This window comes from Dendropsophus ebraccatus, chromosome 8 (genome assembly GCF_027789765.1).
Source record: "Dendropsophus ebraccatus isolate aDenEbr1 chromosome 8, aDenEbr1.pat, whole genome shotgun sequence".
Lineage (NCBI taxonomy): Eukaryota > Metazoa > Chordata > Amphibia > Anura > Hylidae > Dendropsophus > Dendropsophus ebraccatus.
This window is the reverse complement of record NC_091461.1, coordinates 124,456,123-124,469,158: the sequence shown is the minus strand read 5'-3', so window position 1 is coordinate 124,469,158 and position 13,036 is coordinate 124,456,123. Positions and strand designations below refer to the sequence as shown.

General features: G+C 47.6%; 1 protein-coding gene across 1 annotated transcript in view; it reads left to right on the top strand.

Annotated features, from left to right (window-relative positions):
* Positions 1–13,036, top strand: part of COP1 (COP1 E3 ubiquitin ligase) — a 130,467-nt gene that overhangs the window by 14,886 nt on the left and 102,545 nt on the right. Inside the window, exons 5-8 of the mRNA XM_069981703.1 lie at positions 3,493–3,612; positions 7,065–7,133; positions 10,740–10,799; positions 12,325–12,401. Of these exons, the coding sequence (XP_069837804.1) occupies positions 3,493–3,612; positions 7,065–7,133; positions 10,740–10,799; positions 12,325–12,401 (326 nt within the window). The remainder of the gene's footprint in view (positions 1–3,492; positions 3,613–7,064; positions 7,134–10,739; positions 10,800–12,324; positions 12,402–13,036) is intronic.

Genomic DNA, 13,036 nt, shown 5'->3' with positions numbered 1-13,036 from the left:
CCTGTCCTAACTTTATTTCAAGTCTCAGACAGTCTATTATCTTGTTGATATGTTGTCTCCCCATGGTCAGGTGCCGATACCGGGGTGCACAAGAGGAGACCTCTGCCCATTTATGTAAATGAAGCTTAGTCACTAGTAACATCAGTTTTTCCTATAGTTGATAGTGAATACACTGTTAATTTGCTTGTACAGTGGTACCTTGGTTTAAGAGTAACTTTGTTTTAAGAGCGTTTTGGTTTAAGAGCTCACAGGTTTTCAGAATTGTGACTTGGTTTAAGAGCATTGCTTTGGTTTAAGAGCTCCCTGTACTGGGTGGGAGGGGGAGTAGGGGAGGGGCATGGTCTGCATAGCGGGGTCTACAGCCCTGTACTCTGACCCAGGAAGTCTCCCTCACCTTCCAAATCATAGCAGATCCACTTCAGGCTGGGGCTTACATCAGGGGACAGGACTGTGGAGGTAATCTCTCCATAGCTGTAACCCCTCTCTCCCGTATAGTGTGCGCTGCTATACAGTGCCCACGTCTGCTCATTCCTTCATACTCCCTGAAGTCTCTGTCAGCCCTTGTGTTTCCCATCCTCTCCATTATGCGGATCTGCAGCTCCATCCTGTATCTACAAGCTGCTGCTGCTGTGTTATCAGCGTTATACAGTTACTATACATTATATACCACATGCTGATTGCTATACTGTACAGTAACTTTATATCACATATCCAGCAGCTGTGTTATCAGGGTTATACAGTTACTATACATTATATACCACATGCTGCTATACTGTACAGTAACTTATATATCACATATCCAGCTGCTGTGTTATCAGGGTTATACAGTTACTATACATTATATACCACATGCTGCTATACTGTACAGTAACTTATATATCACATATCACATATCCAGCTGCTGTGTTATCAGGGTTATACAGTTACTGTACATTATACACCACATGCTGCTATACTGTACAGTAACTTTATATCACATATCCAGCTGCTGCTGTGTTATCAGGGTTATACAGTTACTATACATTATACACCACATGCTGCTATACTGTACAGTAACTTATATATCACATATCCAGCTGCTGTAATATCAGGGTTATACAGTTACTATACATTATACACCACATGCTGCTATACAGTACAGTAACTTATATATCACATATCCAGCTGCTGTAATATCAGGGTTATACAGTTACTATACATTATATACCACATGCTGCTATACTGTACAGTAACTTATATATCACATATCCAGCTGCTGTGTTATCAGGGTTATACAGTTACTATACATTATATACCACATGCTGCTATACTGTACAGTAACTTGTATATCACATATCCAGCTGCTGTGTTATCAGGGTTATACAGTTACTATACATTATATACCACATGCTGATTGCTATACTGTACAGTAACTTATATATCACATATCCAGCTGCTGTGTTATCAGGGTTATACAGTTACTATACATTATATACCACATGCTGATTGCTATACTATAAAGTAACTTATAATATCATATGTTCTGCAGTTTATAAATCTTTGTTTCATTTGTTTTACATGTTATTCAGAATAGAAAAATCATTATTTTGGGGGTGTGGAACCAATTGTCTGCAGATCAGTGATTTCTTATGGGAACATTTGCTTTGGTATAAGAGTGGATTTGGATTACAAGCGCCGTCCCGGAACGAATTACACTTGTAATCCAAGGCACCACTGTATTTCGACTTTAAATGACCCCATCATGTCTTCTCGCTTCCAGCATCATAAGGATCCCTGATGCTTTTTAAAAAATTTGGCCATGATCAGGATGGTGATGCTTCTCCTGGGGAACCCTGTTATTTCTCTGGGATGTGCCCATTCATCCTGCTCACCGTGCAGCCACAGCAAGTGTATGAGATTAGGAGACGCTCAATGTGCGTGTGTGAGATTAGGAGACGCTCAGTGTGTGTGTGTGAGATTAGGAGACGCTCAGTGTGTGTGTGTGTGATTAGGAGACGCTCAGTGTGTGTGTGTGAGATTAGGAGATGCTCAGTGTGTGTTTGTAAGATCAGGAGGCGCTCAGTGTGTGTGTGTGTTTGTGAGACCAGGAGGCAGTCATTGTGTTAGTGAGATCAGGAGGCGCTCAGTGTGTTTGTGAGATCAGGAGGCAGTCATTGTGTTAGTGAGATCAGGAGGCGCTCAGTGTGTGTGTGTGTGTGTGTGTGTGTGTGTGTGTGTGTGTGTGAGACCAGGAGGCGCTCAGTGTGTGTGTGTGAGACCAGGAGGCGCTCAGTGTGTGTGTGTGTGAGACCAGGAGGCGCTCAGTGTGTGTGTGTGTGAGATCAGGAGGCGCTCAGTGTGTGTGTGTGAGATCAGGAGGCGCTCAGTGTGTTTGTGAGATCAGGAGGCAGTCAGTGTGTTTGGGAGATCAGGAGGCGGTCACTGGTGTGCAGCCACAACAGCACCTTCGTTCAGTGATCAGTGAAATCTGCACCGAGTAACCTGTTGATCATATCATCCAAAGCAAAAGGCTGAGGAGACCCCACCCGGTAATCAGATGCGGAGAATTGGGGTATGGACAAACCAGAGCTTGCATGAGGTTCTCTCATCGCTAGTACTCAGCGTCAGCATTATGGCTGTCTGGCTGTATTCTGTCCAGGTAGTATAAAGACACTGTAGTAGCTGTAATGGCATGTAGATGTGCAAGTACACTAGAGTTAAAGGGGTATCCCTGTAAGGTAAAATACATGCTAAATCATCCCCCCCTCCTGAAGATTAACAATTCCTTCCACTTTTGTTGTTATCTATTCAGTCTCCTTTCCCCAGTTCTCAGCTGCTGCTTTCTGCTGAAGACACAAAAATGTGTGTGTGAGCTTTTCTCTCTGTCTTCCCCTCCTCCCCCCTCCCTTCTGAGATGGCTGATGTTAAGTGTCCCTGGCTGGCTGTTTAAGCACTGTGTAATGCCGGAGAGTTAATCTGAGGTCAAGTTACTTGTGACCTCTCTGTGATTTTCCCAGTGTTATAGAAAGCATAGACAGCCAGCTAGAGACACTGCATGAGCCGACTCTGAAGGGAGGAGGGGAGACATGGCAAACGGCTCAAACAGCAACTCAGAACTGGTGGCAGGAGACAGAAAAAGTAATGACATGTATGGAAGGAATGTTAGTCTCCAGGTGGGGTGGCGGATTCAGCATGTATCTTACCTGGTCGCAATACCCCTTTATAAAGCAGTACTTCCTAAATAACTTTTGAGGGTACGTTCACATGTACCGGATCCGCAACGGATAACTGAACACAGCATCAAATCTGCTGCGGATCCTGTACGTGTGAATGCACCCTGAGAAGGTATTCGCCCCCCCCCCCCCCCCCCCCCTGTGGATATTATTGATAGGGTATAACACAGTCTCCAGCGCATTATAATAATAATAATACTGTAATGTTCTGTAATGTTACTGGTAAGCTGACTGTATTATGTCCGTCTTTAATCCAGTCCATGGTGTTTTAATGTCCTAGAATGGTCACCGATGGCAGATCTTCCAGGACCTTCTGGTAACTGATCAGGATAACCTGGATCTCGCCAATGTGAACCTGATGCTTCAGCTCTTGGTACAGAAGAAGAGGCAGCTGGAAGCAGTAAGTACAGACATGTTCACACCTTCATGTTGCCTGAACTACCAGAGGTTGGGACGGTCCACAGGGACTTCTCTCTGCTCCTCTGATCTCGATAGGTTGATCTCTCCCTGTTTGAGTATAGGGAGACTCGTGCTTGAGGCATCATGAAAATGATCGAGCTTCCCCTCAAAGGGAATATGTCACTTGTATTTAACCCCTAGATGACCTAGGACGTACCGGTACGTCCTGAGCTATGAAGCGCGCTCCGGAGCAGAGCGCGCTTCATAGGAGGTGGGGGCTGGCTGCGGTGAGCAGCCTGCACCTCACTGCTAATGATAGGCTGCAGCAATCGCACTGCAGGGTGTCATTAACTCCTTAAGCGCTGCGGCGTTTAAGTGTGAGTGACAGGGGGAGTCCCCTGTCACTTACCGATCGGGATCCCAGACTGCGGGGGTCCCGATCGTTAAAATGGACCTTCGGAGGTCTCTCGCCTGCCTCCGTGCGGTCCGATCGGCGCTCTGGTCACTGAGCCTGCACAGGCAGGCTCAATGAGCAGAGCGCCAATAACACTGATCAATGCTATGCCTATGGCAAAGCAGTGATCAGTGTATAAAATCAAAGTATTGTATGTAAATGTCCCCCAAAGGGACTTAGGCTGCATTCCCACGTTCCGTGATCCTGACGGATCACGGACGTAGAATGCATGTAGCGGAGTCCCCCCGCGCCCAGACAGCATCTGTAATTAGATGCTGGGAGCGGGGGAGACTGTTTTCATAAGCGCCGCGCTGTAGTAACAGCACCGCGACTGATTCATTACAGTGCGGCGCTTATGAATACAGTCTCCCCCGCTCCCAGCATCTAATTATAGATGCTGTCCGGGCGCGGGGGGACTCCGCTACATGCATTCTACGTCCGTGATCCGTCCGGATCACGGAACGTGGGAGTGCAGCCTTAAAATGTGTAAAAAAAAAAAAAAGTTAAAATCACTAATACACTACCCCAAAGCCCCTCCCCCAATAAAAGTTGAAATTACCCCCCTTTCCCATTATATAAATAAAACATGTAAAAATAAATAAACATATAATATACCGTAGCGGGCGTAATTGTCCGATCTATTAAAATATAACAAGCGTCATTGCGAATGGTGAACGGCTAAGACAAAAAGAGGGGAAAAAGTGCGCGGATTACCGATTTTATGTTACATTATATATAAAAAAAATATCAATGAAAAGTGATCAAAACGTCCGATCTTCACAAATATGGTATTATTAAAAACAAGAGATCATGGCGGAAAAAATGACGCCCCATACAGCCCCGTAAGTGAAAAACTAAAACCGTTATAAGCGTCACAATAGGCCCATTTTATTAATAATTAAATGCCCCCCCAAAAAAGGATTTCATTAAAAAAATATATATATATAACATTAGAGAATCTGTGTAACTTGCATATGGTTGTGTTCAGACTGACCTATAGAATAATAGTATCATGTCGCTGTTACCATATAGTGCATTACGTAGACACAGGAACCCCCCAAACGTTACCATATTGCATTCTTTTTTACAATTTCACTTATTTATATCTTCATACATAATATATTTGGGGTTCCATCATACGTAATATATTTGGGTTCCGTCATACATGTTATGGTAGAATGAAAGACGCCATTACAAAGTACAACTATTCCTGTAACAAACAAGCACTTACATGGCCTGTAGATAGAAAACTGAAAGTGCTAGAGCTCTTAGAAGGGGAGGAGGGAAAAACGAAAGCCCAAAATCAAAATTGTCATTTTGGGCCTGGTCCTCAAAGGGTTAAAGGGGTACTCTCAAACGTAACCTTTGATATGTTGCTGTCCATGGTGAGACTAACAATTCCTTCCATAATTGTCATTATCTATTCCGTCTCCTTCCCCCAGTTCTCAGCTGCTGCTTTCTGATGAAGATCTGTGTGTGAGCTTTTCTCTCTCTCTCTGTCTCTCTGTATCGTCCTCCTCCCTTCTGACACAGCTTATGTAAAAAAGTCCCTGGCAGGCTGTATCTCTGTATCTGAAACAGTCACAATCACAGTGATTTCATCAGCAACTTGACCTCAGATCAACCCTCCCAGCATTACAAAGAAGCTACAATGTTGCAGATACAGCTCGCCAGGGACAGAAGGGGGAGACAGAGGAAAAAGCTCACACACAGATTTTTTTTTTTCACCAGAAAGCAGCAGCTGAGAACTGGGGGTAGGAGACTGAATAGATAATAACAAGTATGGAAGGAATTGTTAGTCTCACCACGGGCAGCAACATGTCAGAAGTTATATCATGTCATCTGAATGGAGAGCGGAAGGGTCAGTCGCTGTCAGGATCCTCTTGCAGTTCTTTATCGCTGTGAAAGCAAATAGACTGGACAGTAGAAATGTCTTCTCTCTGCTGAGGAGCTGAGGCTGTCGTTCACATTAGACGGCTGGCGGACTCCTGTCCTACGTGTGTGGCATCTTTACATAACACCTTTTTAAATACTATTTGTCCGTCTTTTTTACCTCTAGTAAGTTCGGTGAAGATTGCTCCATATCTCTGATTTTGCCAATTTGGATGATTTAGCCGATTTTTGTTTGTGTTACTATGTGCGGAGTAGTTGTGATCAGTCCCCCCCCCCCCCGTTTCCTAAGAAGGTGGCGGTGCCCCCTGTTTCTGTCTCTTGGCAATCCCCCCTCAGCCTAACAAAGAGTCTCGTGGAATTGATAGAGGCTTTGTGTCCCGGTTGTGCGGCGTGCCAGTAACAGAGCCTCCCTCCACAGCACATATTGTTCAGCTTCGCTGCCAGGACGGCCATAAAAATATTTGGCCAAATATCACAGCAGCAAAAGGGAAAATAATACAATCTTCAGAGTAAATATAGCTCCACAAAGAAGGGGCCAAAGGCGGCTGTGTTACGTCCCGTCTACTAGAGCCTGGCACTGAGGAGGCCGTCGCCACCGGGAGGGTAACATGAGGGATCAGCTGCGGTAACTACTGGGGATGTAACCTGTGACCGATAGCGATAGGATCCACGATATCCAGCGTCTCTGGCTGCCGCTACACCCCTGTTCTTGCTTTTCCTTTATAGTTATTCTGGGATTATTATTAAAATGTTATTTTTCAGGATTTTCACACAATCTCCTTCACAATTAGTTTCATCACATGTTCCCTCCAAGTGCGGCTAGTCCTGTGTGTGAGAGTTGTTGGGCAATGTTACATGGCATGCTCTGCTAAACAACCAGTCATTAGGTTGCTATGCCACCATTGTAGAATATGGTAATATATGGCTAGTCACATCATTGGAGCTGTCACATATGTATGTGTGTGTTGTGTGCAGCTGCAATATAAATGAGATTAAGGATTCCTAATTCTCTCACATATATATACACACACACACATACACACACACACACACATAATTATTTTTTTTTTTAATGGATTATGAACAGTGTTTTTCCATTTCTTCAGGAATCGCACGCTGCCCAGGTTCAGATCCTAATGGAGTTCCTCAAAGTGGCTCGACGGAACAAGAGAGAGGTAATACATATTCATTGTTAAATAGACATGAAATCGTAATTTCCACAGAGAATCCACAGTGGGTTGTAAAGCCCCCTTCAGTTCTGAGCTGTGCCCCTGTAACAAGATCCAACAGGCTGCAGTGCCAAACTCTGCGATCAGCACTCTTTTTCTGGCCTTAAAGGGAATCTCTCACTAGGTTTATTGGGCCTTATATGAGGACAGCATAACCTAGTTACAGAAATGCTGAACAGATTGGTGTATTACTTCCATCATTCTGCTCAGCTGTTCTCCTAATATGCTGGAGAATAGGATTCTTGCCACACCCCTCCCCCCGCCCTCCAGGTGATTGACAGGTGACTGCCTATACCCAGCATGGATAGATAACTGCTAATCAGCAGCTGGTGGGCGGAGTTTTCTGCTCATGAATATCCAGGACTGCTAGGCTCATGCACATAATGGAGAGGACTACTTATTGTCCATGTTAGTCAGGAGGAGATCTCTGGATCAGCTGCACAGAACAGTGTAAGTCATACACCATTCTGTCCAGCTTCTGTGTCACTAGTTTATGTTACCCTGAGATAGGACGCCATTACCTGCTGACAGAGTCTCTTTAACCAGAGCAGATACCGGATACAAGGAGCTGGGGTTGTTCTGGAGTCCTGAAGAGACATCGGTGCATCACGTGAACGCAGCGGCTAGAATTGTTGCAGTGTAATTCTTAATCTTCTTAATTCTTGCAGAGTAATTATACCCTTAGCATGGCTCCCCCTCCTCATATAGCATCCCCAGTATTCCCCCGTATTTTCATGCTGCAGTTAACAGTCACCTGGTAGTGAAGACCCCCTCCATACACATAGGAGAAACCCTGATGGCAGTGGGAGCGGCTGAGTGCCTAATGCCTGGGACTTTCTCCCGTCTGAGGATGGAGAAGAGAAGGCTCCACTATCTGCCTGATCTTTTTGTTTGCCCTAGAGATTGGCAGCTTTCTATCCTCTCCCCAATGAAAACACACACTTTCCTGGCTGCGGTGAGGGTGCACGTGTGTCGGGGAATAGGGGCAAATAGCTGCCGCCTGTCGCTGATTGATAGCGAAAATATTGTCCTTTTATCTGAACCTTTTGCCATGGGATCACCCTGGCTATCTGTAGAATTTGTCTCAATACAATATAATGGAGTGAAATCTTCCAGCTAGACGGGGAGTGTAGTGTACTACAGCGCTTTATAAGCTGCGGTCACGTCTAGATGACCTGTCAGGTATAGATAGATGACAGTACTGCTGGAAGGTTCTGGCCCCTCAGGTGGCATCTTCTTGTCTCTCTCCACACAACAGCTGAAAGGTTTCACTGATTATGGACCGAGTGGCCGCCCCCCCCCCCCCCCCCAAGGCCAGACCGTCCTATCATCGCAGCCGGATCCGTTTACATATCAGTCTTGTTTATGGGGATCCTGACGTATGTGACTGCGAGGTCAGGCCGCATCTCTCGCTGTCACTACCTCCTCCATCGCTCCGGTGGTCTCATTGACGAAATTTGTGGTATAAGTTTCTGATGGGGTGAAGAGACGCTAAACAGATGGCGGGTGTCTCTCCTTGTCCGGATTACAGATTGCATCACGTATCCCCTCCCCCTCCTCGGCTTCATATATTTCCTATCTTTTGGTCAGAAATAATGAGAAACAAATGACTGAGCAGAGGTTTATATTGGCGGCAATGTAAGGTGAAGGCATCCCTCTGCCGGCGGAGATTGTGCAGACGATAGCCCCTCCGGCCCCGGCTCCTTCACTTGCCGCTTGTTTGGGTTTCCAGTTTTGGCCTTAAGCATGATTATTCCTTTCTAGAAAGATAGGAGCCTGTCCAGGATCTGTCCCGTTGCTCGCTTAACCCTTGGACCTCTATAGTTTTATTTCTTCCAAGAATCCCAGAGTGTACGCGTGATGTGTCTCTGCCATGTTGGAGGCGTCACGGCCCAGAATTCCTCTCTACGTTTGACTCACAAATGAGGTGAATGGGTCCCTGGGGTCATGGAGAATAAACATCTCCGGCCGTTCACTATGGAGCTGTGTCAGTGCTTCATCCAGTCATCATGTCGGCTTTGGGTTTGGCTTTTTAGCCCTTAGTTACTGTTGGACGTCATTGAGCTCCAATCAACATATTTGTTTGCTTATGGATCTCCTGACTGTTGGTGGGGTGGTCCCAGTGCGGGGGGATCTTCATTGTCAGCAACATTCAATGTATATGTAAAGGGTTACAGACTGTACACTATCCGACCATGCTGCCATAATGGGCTAGGCTGATATTAGCTGTGACTTTCAGGACCAGGGTATGCTGCAATCCTGACGTATCTGTGCATGGACTGGCATGATGAAAGGCTGGCGTATCTGTGCATGGACTGGCATGATGGGAGGCTGGCGTATCTGTATGGACTGGCGTGGTGAGTTGTGGGCGAGGACTGGCGTGGTGAGTTGTGGGCATGGACTGGCGTAAGCGTCATATTCTTCAGTGACGTATCAGATGGTGTATCTGTACATGATTGGATGTGTGCATGAACTGGGGTGATGGGAGGCTGGTGTATCTGTGCCTGATGGGGTGTTGGCATGGGCTGGCGTGATGGGATGTGGGCATGGACTGGTGTGGTGAGATGTGGCCGAGGACTGGCGTGATGGGATGTGGGCATGGACTAGCGTGATCGGATGTGGGCATGGACTGGTGTGGTGGGATGTGGCCGAGGACTAGCGTGGTGGGATGTGGGCATGGACTGGCGTGGTGGGATGTGGGCATGGACTGGCGTGGTGGGATGTGGGCATGGACTGGCGTGGTGGGATGTGGGCATGGACTGGCGTGATGGGATGTGGGCATGGACTGGCGTGGTGGGACGTTGGCATGGACTGGCGTGGTGGGACGTTGGCATGGACTGGCGTGGTGGGATGTGGGCATGGACTGGCGTGGTGGGATGTGGGCATGGACTGGCGTGGTGGGATGTGGGCATGGACTGGCGTGGTGGGATGTGGGCATGGACTGGCGTGGTGGGATGTGGGCATGGACTGGCGTGATGGGATGTGGGCATGGACTGGCGTGGTGGGATGTGGGCATGGACTGGCGTGGTGGGATGTGGGCATGGACTGGCGTGGTGGGATGTCGGCTCCACTTTAGGTTCAGAGCGTATCTCTTCACATAATGACCCCAATGAGCGTGTCCGGGCTGTAATGAGCACAATGACCTGCTCCATCTCATCTGCCCTTATATCCTTTCTTATATCTTAGATATGTTTATCCCAGTCAGACGTCAGGATACCTGTGCTGGCTGCGGTCTATTCACCTACAAACACTCGCTCAGCTGATAATTGCTTCATGCAGAAGTGCCAACGTATGGCCGATGAGTGAGCTGTAAAATCATTGTTATCGGACACAGTCCTGCAGGCGAGCGCTGATCTCGCTGATCAGCATTGGTCCGGGGTTCATACATGGCAGCATCCCCGGCTCTGTAAGAGGCCGCCTACCAATGGCCGTTCTCCTGCAGCCGCCATGCTTGTCCCGCTTTTTGGTTTTCTGTGCTCGCTACACTTGTGGATGATTAGTAGCTGTAAAGTGTTTGTGTTTTTGTCTCCTTCTCTGTTCCTGACCTCCCAGCAATTGGAGCAGATCCAGAAGGAGCTGAGCGTGGTGGAGGAAGACATAAAGCGTGTAGAGGTGAGAGACGTGATGAGAGTCGTCTGCCGCCGGCTGCTCCTGGCAATCTCCTGCTAACATCTGCCTCTACCTGGGAATAGATCCCACAACGTTGTCGTGATGTGTGTGGGTTTGTTTCTTACTATATAAGCTGGAGTGATTCTCACAGCCAATATGCAGAGATCAGCTTAAAGGGAAAACGTTCTGTATGTAAAAGCCGTCACTTAGTATGACAGCAGCATTGTTCTGCCATGGTTTCTGACCTGGAAAATCTCCTTCATACTGCCCGGTGTATACATTACAGGGAACAATAAGAGGCATTAGCTGTGTATCTATGGTAGAGGGTAAGGGGGTGACAGCTAGGAACCTCATTGATACTTTAAGGGGTATTCTAGTCAAACATAACTTCTGATACGTTGCTGCCCATGGTGAGACCAACCATTCCTTCCATACTTGTTATTATCTATTCAGTCTACTTCCCCCAGTTCTCAGCTGCTGCTTTCTGCTGAAGAAACAGAAATCTGTGTGTGAGCTTTTCTCTCTGTCTCTCCCCCCTCCCCCCTCCCTTCTGAGACGAATGATGTAAACAAGTCCCTGGACAGCTGTATCTGTAACATTGTAGCCCCTGAAAGCAGCAGCAGCTGAAAACTGGGGGAAGGAGACTGAATAGATAATAACAAGTATGGAAGGAATTGTTAGTCTCCAGGAGGGGGGGATGATTCAGCATGTATTTTACCTGACAGGGATACCCCTTTAACTCTAGTGTATGAAAAGAATTGTTAGTCTCACCATGGCCAGTAACATATCAACAGTTATGTTTCAGTGGAATGCCCCTTTAAAGGCTTCAACACCAGTGACTCTTTGTACAGATGCAGCCAGAGCCCACTTTATAGTTACATGCTACATCTTTTGCACAAATCTTTTAGTGTAATGCATTTTGTGAGGAGCTGAGACACCTGTCTGACAGGGACAGTAAGCTAGGGTTGCTTCATGTATAGCTCACTGTTCAGATTCCTTGCCCCCCAAAAGTAGTAGGGGGTGGGGGGTTAGGGTGATCAGATTTTTCCATTTCTGATCCAGCAGATGTTGCCCTGATGTGCCGGTAACTATTTACGTATGAAGTTGTCTATTGGTGGAGATTAGAGAGCGGCCTCTGTGGTCTGTGCCGCCACCGTCTGTGTGATAGCCTGTGTCCTGTGCATTCACTTTAGGAATCTTTGCTCTGTTTTCTATTCATTGGGAATACTTAAGCGTCAGAGAGGTGCGGAGTCCTGTGCGGAGTCCTGTGCGGAGTCCTGTGCGGAGTCCTGTGCGGAGTCCTGTGCGGAGTCCTGTGCGGAGTCCTGTGCGGAGTCCTGTGCGGAGTCCTGTGCGGAGTCCTGTGCGGAGTCCTGTGCGGAGTCCTGTGCGGAGTCCTGTGCGGAGTCCTGTGCGGAGATCACAGCCTGCGCTGTGGACCTGGGAGGCCGCCACTTCCTTACAGAGAATGAGAGTAAGGGGAGATATCACGGAGTCTGTGAGCTGAGATTTGTCTCTTATGTTGCAGGAGATGAGTGGTCTATACTCCCCCCGCAGTGAGGACAGCACTGTGCCACAGTTTGAAGCCCCCTCCCCATCACACAGGTAGTGTTCCCCCTTAACACAGGAGGACATTTTGTTTTTCATTTTCTCTTATGTCAAATTGATCGGTTTCCTTCTCGCCCCTTTGTTATCATACGTCTGGGCTTTTACTGTGATTAGGGATGAGCGGATTTACAGTAGTAGTGAAGCGCTTCCTTAGGCTCGGCGGTCAGATTGTCAGCCTCATGCCGCGCCGCAGCCAGGTGACGAGCTGATCGCCAAGCCTAAGGAAGCACTTCACTACTAATGTAACTCTGTTCATCTGTTGGGACCGGGGAGGTGGTGGCTGAGGGAAAAGACGTCCACTCACCTTCCCGGTTCCTGCGGCGAGTCCCGCATCGCGGCGCTCCGGTTCCCGAACGCTTCCTTGTGTCTAACGCGGGCCTGAGACGATACGTCTCAGGTCCGCTCAGCCAGTCAGTGACAGAGGTGGGATCTGAGTGGACTTGAAACTGATCCCACCTCCTTCACTGACTGGCTGAGCGGACCTGAGACGTCACGTCTCGGGGCCCACGTCAGACACCAGGAAGCGGCCGGGCACCGGAGCGCTGCGATGCGGGACCCACCAGGAACCGTCCCAGCAAAAAAGTGGTGTGTGGGAATTCTGCTTCCAACCAGTAGCAGATATTTCATTACTA